The sequence below is a fragment of the Rhincodon typus genome, chromosome 16 (genome assembly GCF_021869965.1).
Source record: "Rhincodon typus isolate 14 chromosome 16, sRhiTyp1.1, whole genome shotgun sequence".
Lineage (NCBI taxonomy): Eukaryota > Metazoa > Chordata > Chondrichthyes > Orectolobiformes > Rhincodontidae > Rhincodon > Rhincodon typus.
The window spans coordinates 52656512-52675949 of NC_063347.1; the positions used below are offsets into that span (position 1 = coordinate 52656512).

Sequence of the window (19438 nt, forward strand, 5' to 3'; positions counted from 1 at the left end):
CCAGTCCATTGACATCACCACTGTACCAATGTCACATTCCATATTCTGTTCCATTGGTTGGAACTGGCAGTCATCTGAAGAAAGCAAATCGATTTTCTTGTAGAAATTAAATACCTTTATAAGCAGTTTAAATAAGGAAGCGTTGTGAACTCCATGTGCACTCTAGCTGCTCAGCCCCATGTGTCACCACATTCCCCAAGTAAATATAGAAACCTATGAGACTTATGACACAAACCAGAGCTGCTACCAGTTTGCCCACAAGTGTTGCTGTGCCAGTTTTTGTGACACATAAAATCTACCTTCTGCAAGTTTTCAACATTTGGTACTGTGCTAGTCTCACTGCATATCTCTGCTGCCACGTTAGGTAAAGTACTCGGCACAGGCTACTCTGTATTCACAGTTATCTCATGGTTGCCTTTATGCCTGTAATTAATTTGTTCTTTGGGCATAAAGAAAGTCTTACTCCTCACTGACTGGGAGCATCTGACACTGCATTTCATTTCGGGACATGTGTGTCATTTTGGCTCAGTTGGCTGGATTCCTATCTCTGATTCTGAACACTGTGATTACAAAACCTAAGTCCTAAGCTTGGACACATACTCTGCACTGACAGTAGGGTACTGAGGAAGTGATACCCTTCAATGGAAGAGAAAGTGGACTGGGGTGTTAAATGATGAACAATTCACTAGTTTGCATTTTCCTCTAACATTCCAGAGTAACTTTAACGATGTGACATTCCAAAGGAAAGGAAGATTCCATGTAGACACTTTGTTCTGCATCTCATTCCAAAGTAATCTTACCAAAGCATCCTGATAAACATTGGTCCATTGAACTTTTTTGGCTTTCTTTCCTGCCATCACCATAGGACGACCAAGAACATCTAAATACTCCTGTAACATGGAAATACATGGTCATTTTAATGCAGTCCATCTACATTCATCTCTCATACAGTCTAAAGCATTTCTCATCATTTCATAGTATCTTCAAATAGAATAAATCAAGCAAATACTTAGATTCCATTCAACATTGACTGGATAGAATACTGTTCAAAGAAAATTAAACAATAATGTTCTTTGTATGTTTAAGGTGGCCTCAGAGACCAAAGGTAAGTCGTGACTGTCGCTATGAACTCTTCCCCACTGTACCAGTGTTTCAGATCCCATCTCCTGAAGAGTTCCTTGGATATTGTCCTCTGGCACATGTCTGTTGGTGAGAGGGCTAGAGTGATTAATGATTCATAATGTGTGCATTATTTTCAGTCTGAAAAGCCATAAAAGCTGCTCAGATGGAACTTCCTGAAGAAATGAATACTCAGTGCAGACTTATACAATGGTTTGTCCTGTGTGCATGAAACGATGGTTTACATTATGAAAACATATTGGCCTCTTGGAAGCCAAATGAAAACCTCAAACACAACCAGCTTTATTGCCGGCCTGTAATTTCTTTGCTACCGAAATTGGAATCAAGTCATACACAACAGGTCCAATTTTACCCTTCCCTGGTGGAGGCAAGAGAGGTGACAAGAGCATAAATAATTAGCCGGGTTGGCTCTGAAGAGATACTCACCCCGTCTCATGGTTACTTAAGGGTCTCAACTTGTCACCAACTGATTTGCCTGCCCCCTTCACCAGGCGGGAAAAGTGGCTGGATTCCTGATTGAGAAACCAGGGCGAACTTCCTGCCAGTTCATGGGTGGAAAACTCCAACGACCCCAATCAAAGCTATCACCCTGCCCTTACCTCAGGCCCCTGATCCTACTCTCCCTGCAAACCCCATACCACAAGAAGCAGAAGAAAATGCCTTATCTTTATAAGACGAGGCTCCTGTCATTGATCTCTATGGCCCAGAGGTGCCAGCCTCTGGTTGGCAAGCAATATCTTCTGTGGGGCAGGGCTCCACTATTGAAGCCTGCAACTGGCAGAGAAGCTCGCCGGTCAGCTCTTAACAAGCTGATTGGAGTTCATATCACCGAGCTTTCTCAGTGTGGCGTGTTTGTTGCCATTGAACACAGCTGCTCCACAAATTAGACCATAAATTACAGCATCACAGCCGTGTTTTCTAAAGTCTGCTTCCACAGCTACTAAAAGCTATGTGCAGTAAAAAGGGGGCAATTGTTATTGATATTTTCAGGGGAACAGTCTCTTAGAAATCCTCAGTGTCTCTAGCTGACAGCTTCTCAGGCGTGCTCACATGCTGTAGTACAATGATGTGTAGTATGGTGACACTGACAGCAGCTGTCACGTGCTATTGAGACTCTGAGACCAATGGAATAAAAGTATTGCAAAACTGTAGTGCAAGGATCAGTATTCTGCAGCATACAATGTAAATAAAACAGTTTATAAGAATTCAAGAAAATGTCACTCTTAGATAAGGCAGAGACAAAGCTACAGCAGAATTGGAGCAGGAGTAGTTTAGTCTAAGAAAATAGGCAGGACCAAACCCCAAAGTCCAGACCTCATGGCATTCAGAATTCATGTGGACAGAACAACATGAGGTATATCTATGGTGACAGTTGAACCCATGAAGGCATCTCAACCCACATGGCACATGTAAGCATTCACATCCCCACAAATGCGACCTCATACATATATGTAAACATATACACATGCAGAAACCAAGGCACTTAGATCCCTACACACACCCTCACACGCCCACAACCTATACCCACATGTATACACTGAAATTCTACACAGATATACACACAAATGTATATGCATAAACACACAGACACCTAGATACATGTAACCCACACATGTATTCACATCCACCCAGATGCATAATCTCGTGCAGAATATTTTGCCCTTGAAAGGGCTGCAAGTGGAAGGGGTGCATAATGTAGGCTTGCATTTCCCTGAATTTAATAAATTGAGAGTCGATCTAATTGATGTGTTCAGATTCAATAGACTAAACACAGAAATTATTTGCTCTGATGAATCTAAAACAAGGGTACATTCTTAAAATTAAAACTAATCTGTTTGTTTGTGAAATCAAGAAAGTTGGTAGAAATGTGGAACACTCTCCCACATGATTGCCAATCAATACTAAGACTGATGGGTTGTTTTGATAGGCAGAGGATATTGTGATGCAAAATCATGAAAGGAAAATGGATTCGAGGCACAGTTTAGCCATAACTGAATTAAATAACAGAACAGGCTCAAGCAGCTGGTACACCTGTACTACATTCCAATGAAGTACTATTAAAAGAATCAGTGAACACTGGTAGATGTTGCCACATTGGGAGTTGGTAAATGCAGTTCTCATTCTTAACGGTAACAGTAATAGATGCAGACAAATACATATATGGAGGCCTAATCTTAATTAAAGGGAAACAATACAACCAATAAGAAGACTGAATCAATGAGAATGTTCGTGAAAATAAGATAACAAATGAAGCAATGTAACCTCTGAAGTTTGCCTAATCAACCTTAAATTTGAAAAGCCTATGCCATATGACTCATCGTGTCAGATAAGGAAATGTAAGTAATAAGATGTGATATAATGAGTAGAGCCAGAGATTCTGCAGGAGATGAAATGCAAAGGGTTAACGTGAATGTGTAAATATGATAGTCGACATCATCACTGGGAAGTGATATAAAATCACATAGTTATTAGATGGCTATCTTTAGCAGCATCGTGTAGCAGGCAAAGACACATCCTGTACTTAGGTGGTTCAATCAAGACCTGAATTTTTATCAGCCCCATTCCTAGTTCTTCCAAAGTTAAACTGCAGAGACTGGAGTACAAAACGCTATGAATAAATGGACACACACAATAGGCAGGAAAAAGCCTAATGGGTAAACAATAAGTGACAGGATCATTGGAAAGAAATAACAGGCCCTGACAGAAAAACATTGTTCCCCATGATATTTCTGCAGTTTGCCCTATGATGATCTCTCTCCACTCTGTAAGTCTCCCAAACAGCAGCAGTCACTCACCTGAGTATTGATCCGAATTGCTCCAATGGATGGAATTTCAAAATAATATCCTGGGAAGAGAAAAAAATATTAGAAACAAAATCCATATGAATAATTAAACACACATAAAAAAGTCTCAGAGACATCAGCGTCCTAATAAAACAGTTACCATTTTAACAAACCTGAAACTCAGCAAATCTAAAATGCTTATTAACTTAGTGAGACGCAATCAAAGTCTGAATTTGTATTCGCTCACTAGAGATGACCTAAGAGATGATTGGGCTCTCCCACATAGTGTGAGAATCTATAAAAGGTTGTAAAGAAATTGTGATTTTAAATGTAAAAGGAATCTTGGAGCTTCCTTGTTGCAGCATCTATTATCGAAAATAAAAAGTATTTGAGTGGAGTGAACAAAGATATCTCAAACTGTTCTAATGCACTGTGCCTGCGATTGTACTAATGCAATGTGCCTGCGACTATTCTAATGCACCGGGCCTGCGACTGTTCTCTTGTGCAGCATGTCTGTGACTGTTCTAACGTGCATGCCTGTTCTTATGCACCATGCCTGTATTAATGCAGTGTGTTTTTACTGTTGTAATGCAGCATTCCTGTGACTATTCTAATGCAGCATGCCTGTGACTATTCGAATGTGCGTGCCAGTTCTTATGCACCATGCCTGTGTTAATTCAGTGTGTTTTTACTGTTGTAATGCAGCATTCCTGAGACTGTTCTGATGCAGTGTTTCAATGTACTGTGCCTGTGTCCATTGTAATGCACCGTGCCTGGTTCCATTCTAATGCACCATGCCTGTGGTGTTCTGGTGCAGCATGACTGTGACTGCACAAATGCACCATGCCTGTGACTGTTCTAATACTGTGTTCTTATGATTGTTTTACATGCACTGTGCCGGTGCCTGTTCCAATGTAGCGAGCCTGTGACTGTTTGAATGCAGTGCCTGTTCTAAGGCACCATGCCGGTGACTGTTTTAATGTACCATGCTTTGTCTCCACACAGATTGTGATTGTCACTCTTACCAAAACTGTCATGGGAAGGTGGAATTTCAACAGATTGATTGGTAAGGATGAGGTCAAGTATGTTTTCCCTCTTGTTGGTTCTCTTGCCACCTGCCACAGCCTAGAACTTATGTCCTTTGAGATTCAGCCAGGTCAAACAGTAGTGCTGCTGTTGAGCTACTCTTGATAATGGCCAATGAAGTCCCCCAGCCAGATTACATTCTGCAACCTTTCTACCCTCAATTACTTCTGTGCCTCTTCCAATTGATGTTCAGTATCGAGGAGTACAGACTCATCAGCTGAGGGGAATGGGGGCATAGGTGCTTATCAGCAGGAAGTTGCACCTGATGCCATGAGATTTCATGTGGCCAGAAGGAGTCTGAGGTGCAATTCCGACTCAATATCAGAATACATTGCTCCCACTTTTATGTGGTCTGTCATGCTTGTAGGACACAATATACCCAGGGACAGAGATCGTGGTGGCAGGGGCATTTCTCTGCAAGATATGGTTTGATAAGTATGCCTATGTCAGTTTCTTGCTTGGATTGGTCTGTGGGATAGCTCTCCAATTATGGCAGCCGACCCAGGTATTAGTGAGGAAGATCATAGGATTATAGAGTCCCTACAGTGTGGAAACAGGCCCTTCAGCCCAACAAGTCCACACCGACCCACAGAGCATCTTACCCAGACCCATCCCCCTACAACCCACCTAATCTACACATACCTGAACACTATGGGCAATTTAACATGACCAATCCACCTAGCCTGCACATCTTTGGACTGTGGGAGGAAACCGGAGCACCAGGAGGAAACCCACACAGACACGGGGAGAATGTGCAAACTCCACACAGACAGTCACCCAAGGCTGGAATCGAACCCAGGTCCCTGGCTCTGTGAGGCAGCAGTGCTAACCACTGAGCCACCGTGCGATCAGCTGTGCAGGATGTGCCATTGTTGCGACCGGTGCCTCGTTCGATGATTCATTTTTCTTCGTTACGGGATTTGTACTTGGCTGGCTGGGCAATATTTACTGCCATCTCTAATCATCGCTTGAACTGAGTGGCTTTCTGGGGCTACTTCAGATGCTAGTCAAGAGTCAACCACATTGCTGTGGGTCTGGATTCACATATACTGATATCGCACGTACCTTTAACTGTGCCAACACCTTACACCTGTTATCTATGCAGTGATATTCCTCATAGCTTTAACTGTGTTTACATCCTTGCATGTAACTCTGCAATGATGTTCCTCATAGCTTTAAGTGTGCTAAAATACTATACCTGTAACGGCAGTGATAGTCCTTATACTTTTAACTGTTCTAATATCCTGCACCTGTAGTTATATTAATATTCCTCATAGCTTTAAGAGTACTAATATCCTCTACCCACTGTGCAGTGATATTATTTGTAAATTTAACTGTGCCAATGTCCAGTTCCTCTTCTCTGCAGTTATACATCTCATAGCTTTAATTGTGCTAGCATCCTGTGCTTGTAATTGTGCAATGATATTTCTTATACCTTCAACTGGGGCCAACACCCTGTATCTCTGGCTGAGGGATTATAGCTCTTATACCTTTAACTGTGCTGACATCATGAGCTGTAACTGCAATAATATTCTTCATAGCTTTCACTGTGCTAATATCCTGCACCTGTAACTGCAGTGATATTCCTTGTACTTTTAAGACCATAAGACACTGGAACAGAAATTAGGCCATTCAGCCCATCAAGTCTCCTTTGCCATTCAATCATGGCTGATAAATTTCTCAACCCCATTCTCCCGCTTCCTCTCTGTAACCCTTGATCCCCTTGACAGACAAAAAAAACTATCTATCTCTGTCTTAAATATACTCAACCTGGCCTTCACAGTCTTCTGAGATAGTGGGTTCCAAAGATTCACCACTCTCTGGCTGAAGAAGTTTCTCTTTCTCTCCATTCTAAAAGGTCTTCCTTTTACTCTAAGGCTGTGCCCTCAGGTCCTAGTCTCTCCTACCAACATCCACTCTGTCCAGGCCATTCAGTATTCTGTAAGTTTCAATTAGATTCCCCCTCATCCTTCTAAACTCCATCGAGTATAGACCCAGGGTCCTCAAACGTTCCTCATACGTTAAGCTTTTCATTCCTGGGACCATTCTCGCTCACCTCGTCTGAACTCACTCTAGTGCCAGTATATCCTTCCTGAGATATGGGGTCCAAAACAGCACATAATAGTCCAAATGTGGCCTGACCATAGCCTTATAGAGCCTCAGTAGTACATCCCTGCTTTTATATTCAAGTCCTCTCAAAATAAATGCCAAAGTTGCATTTGCCTTCCTAACTACTGACTCAACCTGCAGTTTACCTTGAGAGAATCCTGGACTAGAACTTCCAAGTCGCTTTGCACTTCAGACTTCTGAATTTTCTTCCCATTTAGAAAACAGTACGTGCCTCTATTCTTCGTACCAAAGTGCAAGACCTCACACTTTCCCACATTGTACTCCATCTGCCACTTCTTTGTCCACTCCCCTAGCCTGTCCAAATCCTTCTGCAGCTTCCCCGCCTCCTCAGTACTACCTGTCCCTCTACCTTTCTTTGTATCTTCTGCAAACTTAGCCAGAATGCCATAATGTATAAAGTGAAAAGTTGTGGTCCCAACACTGACCCTTGTGGAACACCACTTGTCACCAGCTGCCATCTTGAGAAAGACCCTTTTATCCCCACTCTCTGCTTTCTGCCATACAGCCCATCTTTTATCTATGCTAGCATCTTGCCTCTAACACCATGGGCCCTTATCTTACTCAGCAGTCTCTTGTGTGGCATCTTGTCAAAGGCCTTCTTGAAGTCTAACATCCATTGGCTCTCCTTGGTCTACCATGCTTGTTACTTCCTCAGAGAATGCTGGCAGATTTGTCAGGCATGACCTCCGCTTGATGAAACCAGGCTGACTTTGACCTATTTTACCAAGCACTTCCAAGTATTCAGAAATCTCATCATTTACAATGGACTCTAATATCTTACCCACGACCAGAGTTAGGCTAATTGGCCTGTAGTTTTCCGTCTTTTGCCTTACTCCCTTTTTAAACAGGGGTGTCATGTTAGCGATTTTCCATTCCTCTGGGACCCTCCCTGACTCTAGCGATTCCTGAAAGATCACCACTAACGTCTCTACTATCTCTTCAGCTATCTCCTTAAGAATTCTGGGATGTGGTCCATCTGGTCCTGGTGCCATTCAGTTTTTCCAGCACCTTCTCCTTGGTGATGGCCACCATACTCAGGTCTGGCCCCGTCTTTCAAACTTTTGGGATATTACTCGTGTCTTCCACCGTGAAGGCTGACATGAAGTAATTATTCAGTTCCTCAGACATTTCCTTGTTCCCTACTACTATCTCTCCAGTGTCATTTTCCAGTAGTCCAATGTCCACTTTTGCCACTATTTTGCTCTTTATATATCTAAAGCAACTCTTACAGTCTTCCCTTATATTACTGGATAGCTTATCTTCATATTTAATCTTCTCCCTCCTTATTTCTTTTTTTTTGTTGCCTTCTGTTGGTTTTTGTAAGCTTCCCAATCCTCTGGTTTCCCACTGCCCTTCGCCACATAATATGCTTTCTCTTTTGCTTTTATGTTATCCCTGACTTCCTTAGTCAGCCATGGTTGTCTCGTTCTCGCTTTAGTATGCTTCTTTTTCCTAGGGATGCATTTTTGCTGTGTCTCCCAAGTTACTCCCAGAAACTCCTGCCATTGCTGTTCCACTGTCTTTCCTGCTAGGCTCCTCTCCCAGTCAATTCTGCCCAGCTCCTCCCTCATACCTCTGTAGTTGCCTTTATTCAGCTGTAATACCATTACCTCTGTTTCTATCTTCTCCCTCTCAAACTTCAGAATAAATTCAATCATATTATGATCACTGCCTCCTAAGGGTTCCTTAACCTTAAGGTCCCGTATCAAGTCTGCCTCATTGCACAACACTAAATCCAGTATTGCCTGTTCCCTTGTGGGCTCCACTACAAGCTGCTTCAAAAAGCCATCTCGTAGGCATTCCATAAATTCCTTTCCTTGCAATCCACTACCAACCTGATTTTCCCAGTCCACCTGCGTATTGAAATCCCCCATGATCACTGTGACTTTGCCATTCTTACACACCTTTTCTATCTCCTGGTGTATCTTGCGCCCCAGCTCCTGACTACTGTTTGGAGGCCTGTACATAACTCCAGCTATGGTTTTTTCACCTTTGCGGTTTGTCAATTCTACCCACACAGATTCCACACTATCTGACCCTACTTTGTTTCTTACTATTGATTTAATTTCATTTCTTACAAGTAACGCAACCCCACCCCCTCTGCCCACTTGCCTATCCTTTCAATAAGATGTATATCCTTGGATATTCAGCTCCCAATCCGGATTCCCTTGCAGCCACATCTCCATCATGCCCACCACGTCATACCTGCCAATTTCAGTCTGTGCAACAAGCTCATTTACCTTATTCCTTATACTGCGTGCATTCAGATATAACATCTTTAGTCCTGTATCAATCGTCCCTCTTCTCATTGTCATTCATTTGACCAGTGTGCTTGAGATCTGATTCCTGACCCTTTCAAACACACTGTCCTATTTGTGTCTGTGATGAAGACTTTAATAACCTCTCCTGAGTTCTCCTTTCCTGTCATTTCTTTCATATTTTTCCACAGAGTTGAATCCACCCCTACAGATGTTAACCTGTTGCTTTGTTTGCTATTAAGTTTTAACCTTCCCATTCCTCCCACTTTCTAATATAAAGTCCTGTTGACCAGCCTATTTACCCTTTTCGCTAGAACATTGGTCCCAGCTCGGTTCAGGTGGAGACTGTCCCAGTGGTACAGATCCCTCCTATTCCAATACTGATGCCAGTGTCCCCCTCCCATGAAAAGGAACCCCTCCTTCCTGCACCATTCCTTCAGCCACGTGTTTACTTCCCTTATTCTTGACTCCCTATGCCAATTTGCATGTGGCTCGGTTAGCAATCCACAGATTATAACCCTTGAGGACCTGTTCTTTTAACAACTGGTTCCTCCCCCTCCATCTCCAATATCCTTTCAAGCTGGTCAGAGATATCTCTAACCCTGGCACCGGGCAGGCAATACGCCATGCGGGACTCTTGATCCTGCTTACAAAGGATACTATCTATTCCCCTGATTATAGCATCCCCTACAATTACCACTTGTCTTTCTGCTCCCACCTCTTGAATGGCCTCCCGTACCAGGGTGCAGTGGTCAGTTGGCTTATCCTCCCTGCAGCCCTTGTCCTCATCCACACAGGGAGCAAGGACCTCATACCTGTTGGACAAGGTCAAGAGCTGAGGCTCCTCTGTCCCTGAATGCAGGATCCCTCTACCTGCCTCGCTTGCAGTCACACCCAACTGTCCCTGGTCGCTGACCAAATTTGAATTACTTAATCTACCAGGTGTGACTGCCTCCTGAAACACAGCATCCAAGTACGTGTTTCCCTCCCGGATGTGCCGCAGTGCTTGAAGCTCAGATTCCAGCTCATCAACTCTGAGCCGAAGTTCCTCGAGCAACCAACACTCGCATTGGGATCAACCAGCTCCCACATCATACAGCTATAACACATCACCTGTCCAGCCATTTCTACTTAGTTAAATATAAATTTGTATAATTTTTTATAATGAGTTAAGTAAATTTACTGATAATTCTTTGCTGTGTTCTTCTTCAGATTTAGTGCAGATTTCCTACCAGCCAATGAGGTCACAGCCATCCTGTGACATCACTCCAGTTTTTTTGCAGCTATGGTACCCCGAGCTCTGGTAGGTTTATACTCACTCTGTGCTGCTGCTCCTTCCTCCGACAGATTCCCGCTGACTAGGCTGTGCTAATATCCTGCCCCTGTAACTGCAGTGATGTTTGTCATGCCTTTAACTGTGCTAACATGCTGAGCCTGTAATTCTGAAGTGATATACCTCATAGCCTTAACTGTGTTAACATCCTGTGCCTGTAACCGCAGTGATATTCCTCAATGCTTCAACTGTGGTAACATTGTGTGCCTGTAACTTGGCACTGATATTTCTCCTAGCTTTAACTGTGCTAATATTCTATACCTGTAACTGCACTGATATTCATCAGAGCTTTAACTGTGCTAACATCCCGGGTCTGTAACTGATATTTCTCATACTGCCAACTGGACTAACGTCCTGCATATGAAGCAGTAGAATGAAGTTCCTCGCTTCTTTAACTGGGCTGACATCCTGCACCTTTGGCTGAGGAATTATATCTTTTATACCTTTAACCATGCTAACATCTGGTGCCTGTAACTGTAGTGATATTCCTCATCACTTTAACTATGTTAACATCATGTGAATGTAACAGTGCAATGACGTTTCTCACTATTTAACTGTGCTACAATCTCTGTGCCTGTTAAGTGTATAGTAATATTTGCCGTACCTTTATTTGCACAAGCCATCCACTGTAGGGGTGTGACATCATAGTTATGCTGTCCAACTGAGAAAGTAAAGACACGGACCTAAGAGTACAGACAGTGAGAGAGAGAAAACATAACTAGAGGGTACATTTAAATACAATAGTTACATCTCTCAATCCAGCTTTTCTCGCTCTTATTTCAGACCTTTTGATGGAATTGGTCAATAATGTTATCCAAATGTATGCTCTGTTTGTTAAGGATCTTCAATTGATTCTTTTTATGCTTCATCACCCTTTTATGTTAGTATCACCGAAGATATTCATCGATCTGCTGCAGACTGGGAGTGAATTTAAAGGGATTTAGTGTGTTGGAGATGAATGGGAAGAAATTTCCTCTATTGGGAGGTGGAAATGAAGCGGTAGGTTCATTGGAATTCGCTAAAATGTTAGCGAAGGACAAAGAGTTAGACACATTGGGATTCTGCATGATGGGAGTGAGCAGGAAAAGGGATTTAATCGATTGAGAATGTTTTCAGAACGACTGAATATTAAATGGATTGGTCATTTAAGTGAATGCCAATGAATGGAAAGTTACATCAACCATGAGGATTCTATCTGATAACTTGTATGAGAAAGGGACCTTATACATCAGAATTGTGTACAATGGGAATGACTGGAAAAAATTTGGTTAATTGTGATTTCATACAACTGTGAATGAATGGAAAGGACTTTTGTCCATTGGCAGTCTACAATGAAGGGGTTTGGTTCATTGAAATTAGGTGCAATGGGGTCAAATAGGAAAGGGCTTTGTGCATTAGTGTTATCAGCAATGGGAATGAATGGGAAGGGATTCAGTTCCTTGGTAATGTGTGTAATAGGCGTGAATAGGAAGAGCATGAGCTAGTCACACTGGCGGCACGGTGGTTCAGTGGTTAGTACTGCTGCCTCACAACAATGCCAGGGACCCAGGTTCAATTCCACCCTCGGGCAACTGTCTGTGTGGAATTTGCACATTCTTCCCATGTCTGCACGGGTTTCCTCTGGGTGTTCCAGTTTCCTCCCACAGTCCAAAGATCTGCAGGTTAGGTGGATTGGCCATACTAAATTGCCTGTACTGTCTAGGGATGTGCAGGCTCGGGAGATTAACCTGTACCTATTGGCTTTCTATTGCCATCCTGCATGATACAAAATTCTGAGTACTTTGCTGAATCTGGAACTGTGCCTGAGCTAGTCAGCTGCTTGCACCCTCACTCAATGGATCACAGTAAGATATTGGCCCAACCCTATATGGAGCAGCAGAGGGCTCCTTCAATTATTGATTTTCTCCTCCCCACCTCATTAACCCAAATTCAAGTTAAAAAATCAGATGAAAGACAATACAGGTAAAAAACTAATCAGAATGTTTTCAATTAAAGAGTGCCAGATTTTGTGAGAAAACGGGATCTAATCAGTTAAAACTGCAATTAATTTGAGACCAGCAAATTATGCAATGACCATCAACTGAATTCATGAAATCATGTTTGATTCCGCGATAATCTGGTTTCATTAATCAACAAGCTTGAATTTTTTTGGATATTTACACCAGTTTTGGTGTCCATTTTTAAAACTGTTACGAAGAATCCATTTGGACAGTGTCTGATTAGGAATCAACAAAAGTCCCAGGTAAATACACAATATTAAGGTAAATGTACCCCCGTCTGATCTGTTTAGCCTCTATACCTCATTAACAGAGGCAACGTGCTAGCCATAGCTCAACGACAGTAGTGATAGTCTTCAGGGTGAGAAAATTGTCTGTCCAAATCCATTCTAGAAATGTGTGCTGGTAAACTAAAGCCCTGTGTGCCCCTCAGGTGAGCATGAAAGATTGCATGGCATCTTCCACCTGTGGGATGGAACAGACTATTCCTGAATCAGCCAGCAGAGGGCACTCATAGCTCACTACATGGACAGTTCTGGGTTCTTTTTCACGTCAACCTATGTATTTACAGGGAAGAGGTGGTGGACTAATCAGTGCGGCATCAAGATTATTCTGAGAGCGGAAATCAAAGATTATCATATTTTATGATGCAAGCAAGCATTACATCTCAAAATACTGCATTGCGTTTGCCATGCAGATTTTGCAGAGGAAGGGGAATGTGATTTTGGAAAGGGAAGCAATAATGAGCTTTGACATATTAAAGTTTTAATCAAGATATTAATAACAATCCCATAAGGTGAATTAGGCTAGTGCAGTACCAAATGCTGCGTAGCGCTGACAGAAACAAATGAGCCATTTCCAACAACCATTGTATAGAGTTTTTAGTGAGTAAGATCTGTTTCCTCCATTCAAAATACTTTTTGTACTTTCTTATCAATGAGCTTTGTATTTATCTTTCTACCAGAAACTCTGGTCAGAAAAAATACCATAGTGAAGTTTCTATGAGTCAGACTGACTCTGGTGGAGACCTTTAAAAGTGGTAGGTGGGACCCAGATGAGGAAGATCCCATTTTTACCATCAGTGGGAAGGAGACAGGCCATGAATCACAGAGTGAAACCCAAACTGAGAAGGACCAATTGAAATTAGTCATTATTTCAATCAATCAGACCCCATTTTTATCATTCCAAAGGTTTCAAACCATTGCAAGGGAGCCAGAAATTTATGGAGGTGTAAAGATGCTTTTAAGGTGAAGGTCTGTTTAAGTGTCATGATCTTAAGTTGTTCTAATTCTCATCCCTTTAAAAATGAAAAGAAAAACAAAAACAGGTTGTAGCTTTTAGTTGGAAAAAAGGAGAAGACAACCTTTGTTAAAATACATTCTTATGGGCTTATTTCATTGATTGACAGGCCATCTGCCGAAATACAAAAAAAGGAGTCCACGATTTATGAATGTTCGATTTATGAATGTTGTACTTACGAACATGGTTCCATTCAAGGGTGTATTAAAATACTGTAGTTTTGAATATTCAGCATATGAATGTTTCATGTAATTACAATCAAATATTTTACATTAAGTTTCAACTTGTGTACAAATTGACTTGCAAACGGATTCAAGAAGGAAACCTGTTCACAATCTGGGGAAAGCCTGTATTAGCCAACAGTTCCTGCAATTTTAATTGTTGACATTTTCCAACAACTGTCAGCTGACAGCTGAATCCATTTTGTACATTTTGGATTGGTTTCAAAAATTAGTTTACGTTTTAATTTATAGTTTTAAGAGCCTGATTAGCTGTCTGTGATGTATTGGGTGAGTAAAAATTTGTTTTTAGAACAGGTTGATTATTTGAGGGGATTAACAATTTTGAATGGTTTTTATGATGAAAAGATTTTTCAGTACTAAGTGTGTATAAGTTAGATCTCTCAGAATTTGGAAGCCTTTTTTATTTGCACATGACTCCTGTGGTCTGGCCATGGTAGAAACTGGGTGATTGGTAAAGGAAATAGCGTAGGTGTGGCAAGTTGAGTCTGAGTCTGAGTGATGGGAGAGGGCTAGAGGGCCTAACAACTTTTATTCAACTGGCTCCATTCAGCCACCTCTGAACAGCATCTAGAGGCAACAGCCCAAACTTTATCATACCACCAAATCACACCCCTTGCCAACTTCTACAGAGGTAACAACTGTACGTGAGGATCATTTGCAATGACCCCGATTCACTGAATTGTGAGATTTCTACTCTGAAACTTCCTGCCCTGGTGGTGAAAATCTAGCCTGTGTCTCACTCTGGTTTGAACACTGTGGCGTAAATTTTCAGGGAACAGTAATCACTGGATTGTTGCTCCTGCTCCCTTTATCAACGCTGTGATTGAGCTCCCCATTTCTAGCTGGGCATTCCAAACCCAGCCATGGTAGAATGGCAGGAGGGTCAAGTGATAGGGTAGCATGATAGGATGGAAGATTGGTAAAGGTGGAGGATGGCAGGGTGCTAGCATAATACAGTGGGCAACTGGGCAAGAGGTGCTACAATGGTGAGGTTGCATCAATTCAGTAAGTCAGAGGTTTGGAAATGTCAGAGCATTAGCAGGGACAGTAATGAGGGTCTGAGGAGTCAGTTGGATGTCAGGGAGGGGTCAGGGTGGGGACGTCAGTTGTAGGCCAAGAGTTTGACTAAGTTTTTATATTTCTACAATTCCCCAAGTATCTATCCAATTAAGTATATCCCAAGTCTCTGATTCTAACTCACAGTCAAGATATTTCAGCAGAGTTCTGGAGAATTCCCATCAAAAGTTTAAACTCCCAGTGCACTGCATCCTGAGAGGTCCTGATGGTTATGTCTGGTCTCGAACCATCCAGAGACTGGGAGATCTTGGCCTTTTTGTCATACTCTGGTGAACAATATCAGTCTATCTCACTCTGGTCTGCACAGTCTTTTTGTATTAGGTTGCCAACTCTGGTTTGAAATATTCCTGGAGGTTTCATTCTGCTGACAAATCATGTACATCTTCATGGAATCCCACCTTCCCTTGGCTAATTAAAAACTGATTGGTTGATACGTGACAGAGTGTTCAACCATTTTTTCTCGTCTCCAAAACTTTAACTAGTAAACATTCGAAAAGAGAAAAGGAATACTTTTCAAATTACTATATGATCTTTCTCCAGAATTGCTTGCAATTGCAATATTCCTGCAGAATCCAGTACTATCCTGGCAATACCACCTCTAAGAGTCATCCACATCCCTCTTTACACAGCTCACTGCCGCAGAAAGATGGCCATCATCACAAAAGACCCATCGCACCCTGGTAATGATCTCCTACAACCTCTTCTGTCAGGCAGAAGATACAGAAGCCTGAACACATGCACAAGCAGGTTCAGGAACAGCTTCTTTCCGGCTGTTATCAGACTGATGAATGGACTCTAGCCTCAAATAATGTAACCTGCAATGTAACCTGCATGCCTCTAAGTCTTTTTGATCTGTACATCCTTTGCTTGCTGTGATCTACCTGTACCACTTGTAAACAAAGCTTTTTACTGTATTTCGGTACACGTGACAATAAAATCAATCAATTACTTAATTTATTTTGATATTTTTAAACCATGTTTTGCTGTGCCTTTTCACAAAATCATCAGTTATTTTTAGTGTCTTTTTGTTTCTTAATCCCTTTCATTGTTGTATTCAGCTGGTTAATTTGCATCACCTTCTCCCTGATGTCCTGTTTTATGCCCATTAATCCACGAGTCTCTCTCAGTTGATAGAGGTCAGTATGCACTGTCTGGTTCACTTGCTCTTCTCTCTTTGCCCCCTCCAGTCTTTTAGTCTAACGAATGTCATCCATTTCCAAATTCCATCCAAAAAATGTTTGTCTTTATAGATGCTGATTATGTATTATCAGCACTTTCTGCTTTAGTTTGGGATTTTCAACATTTACCATCATTTTACTTTATATTTATGCTCAGGAAAGACCAGGACATACAACCGACTGCTAATAATGGCAATCTGTTGGATTAGTGTTTTAAACTTGCTCACTGCCACCAAATGCTGTTAATATTCAGTACTTACATTTATCCATATTGATATGCAAAACTGTTGATTACTGATAATGAATAAAATAACTTACTGGAAGTTCCATTAATTCAATGCCACTATCAAGTAATGATTCTGTATCAAAGTTCAGTGCCTTCTATGCTAAAAACGAAGATGATTGCATATTGATATGTAATTTAGGAAATATAGCAATTTTGTACAAATATAGCAAATACCATGAAAACAGTCTAGATTTTCTATCCAATACCCTACTGTTGCATATCACTTGATATAACATTCATTGTAACTATTAACCTAAAACTGATCTTATTTGTACTATTATTTAACACTCACTTATATCTAGATCCTCACAGGACAGATTATCAATGCTCCAGATATTGAGTTGTAGGTCAAGGTATCTTTATCAGGACATGTATTGTGGGAAGGTCATGCAGCTCTCTACAAGAAGTGATGAAATTTGCAGTATGTGTTAACTCATCTCACTGACATGAAGTCAACAACTTGCCTGTCCAACTTATTCATCAAGGTAATGGTGTGCACTGGAATGGCTGTCTCTCATTGACCCCAAAACACTTTATATCCTATAGGAATGCAGTCTGCACACACAGAAATCAGCAAATCATAGAGGGTGAAAATGTGGTATTTCATTTCTAGCATTTGCTCAAGTTTCCACCATTCCTCTAAAGGCAAACTCTTGGTGTGCATGCTTCCATGGGGGCAGTTAGAGTATTGGGTGCGGCTCCATTAGTGCTGTGTTCAGTTCCAAGGTCAAAGCTTCCACCGAAGCAGGTCTAGTCGGTGCCTGGCAGGTCTTGGGGTGCTACACGTTGGTTCCCTAAGTGGAGGACACCCTCCAATACCCTGTTCCTGTGGTCATTCATTTTCTGTGAGTCTCAGCACTGAGTTTCAAATGCTGAGAGGGTACGATGGATTCTGGTCTCCGCCTCAAATGCCCAACACTTTTGCCAGGGTCATCCTTAGTCATTGAAAATGGAACCTAAACATATAGAGTCACACAGCATGGAAACAGATCCTTCAGTCCAATCAGTCCATGCCAACCATGTTCCCAAAGTAAACAAGTCCCACCTGCCTATGCTTGCCCTATATCCCTCCAAACCTTTCCTATTCATGAATTATCCAAAAGTTTTTAAAACATTCTACCTGTACTCACAGCTACCAGTTTCTCTGGCAGTTTATTCCACACACGAACCACACTCTGTGTAAGAAGTTGCCCCTCACGCCCTTTATAAATCTTTCTTCTCTCACCTTAAAAATATGACCCCGATGTTTGAACTCCCCACTCCCCCCATATAAGAAATAGGATCAGCAATAAGTTATCTGGTCAACAGAGCCTGTAACTCCACTTAATAAAATCATTGTTGATCCTTGACCTCAATTCTACTTTCTGATCTGATTCCAATATCCCTTGACTCTGTTACAGTCCAATAACCTTTCATTCTCAGCCTTGAATGGACTCAATAATTGAACATCCACAATTCTCTAAAATAGAGAATCCCAAAGATTCTCCAAGAGAAAAAGTTCCCTTCACCTCAGTCTTAAATGGATGTCCCCTTAATTGTGAAATTATTTCCCTTGCTCCAAGACTCTCCATCCATCGAAAACAACCTTTCAACATTGAACCTGTCAAGCCCTCTCAGATTGTTATATGTTGCAATAAGATCACGTCTCATTCGACTAAACTGCAACTAGTTCAGGCCACTCAAGTCAATCACTCTTCAGGATAACCCTCTCATCCGAGAATCAGTGCACCATCGTTCTACCTTCTCTATGGCAATTTATTCTTTCTTAGATGCATTTATCGAAACTATTCACAGTATTCCAGCTGCAAGTTCACAACAGTTCACATTGGACATTCACAGCATTGAAGGAGGATATTCAGCTTAGAGCCTATATTGGCTCTTCAAATAAGCATCATTACTTAGTGCAAATCTCCTGCATTTTACCCATGCTTGAGCACACTATTTATAACTAAATAATTATCCGAAGTCCTCTTGAATGCCTCAATTGAATCTACCTCCATCAAATTTCCAGGAAATGCATTCCGTACCCTAACTACTTGCTATGTGAATAAGTATTTTTCACATTACACCTTTGCCTCTTTTGCACATCACTTTAAATCTATGCCCTTTTGATCTTGTCCCTTTTATGAGCAGGAACAGCTTCTCCCTATCTAATCTTTCAGCAGGAGTCAGTTAGCTCAATTTGGTGGATGGCTGGTTTGTGATGCAGATTAATGCCAATAGCATGGGTTCATTTTCTGAACCAGCTGAGGTTACAATGAAGGACTCTCTTTTTCAACCTCTTCCTTCTTGTCTGAGGTTAAACCACCACCAGTCATCTCTTTCTATGGTGACTACTCTATCTGCTCTGTTCATGATTTTGAAAACCTCTATCAAATCTCCTCTCAGCCTTCTTCTCTCCAAGGAGAACTGTTCCAATTTCTTTAATCTAGCCTCATAACTGAAGTTTCTCATTCCTGGGACCACTCTTGCAAATTGCTTCTGCGCTCTCTCCAATATGTTCACACCTTTCCTACAATGTGGCACTGTCAACTGTACACAATATTTCAGCTGAGATTTAACAAATCTCCTAAACTGTCACCAAGTCTCTTTTAGTTCTGTCCAAACTGTAGCAAGACTTCCTTATTCT

General features: G+C 41.6%; 1 protein-coding gene across 1 annotated transcript in view; it reads right to left on the minus strand.

Annotated features, from left to right (window-relative positions):
- The window catches only part of cacna2d2a (calcium channel, voltage-dependent, alpha 2/delta subunit 2a), a 668643-nt gene that overhangs the window by 87427 nt on the left and 561778 nt on the right, over window positions 1-19438 (minus strand). Inside the window, exons 13-15 of the mRNA XM_048606749.1 lie at window positions 11335-11413; window positions 3936-3985; window positions 801-890 (exon numbers count right to left, since the gene is read on the minus strand). Coding sequence (XP_048462706.1) covers window positions 801-890; window positions 3936-3985; window positions 11335-11413 — 219 coding nt within the window. The remainder of the gene's footprint in view (window positions 1-800; window positions 891-3935; window positions 3986-11334; window positions 11414-19438) is intronic.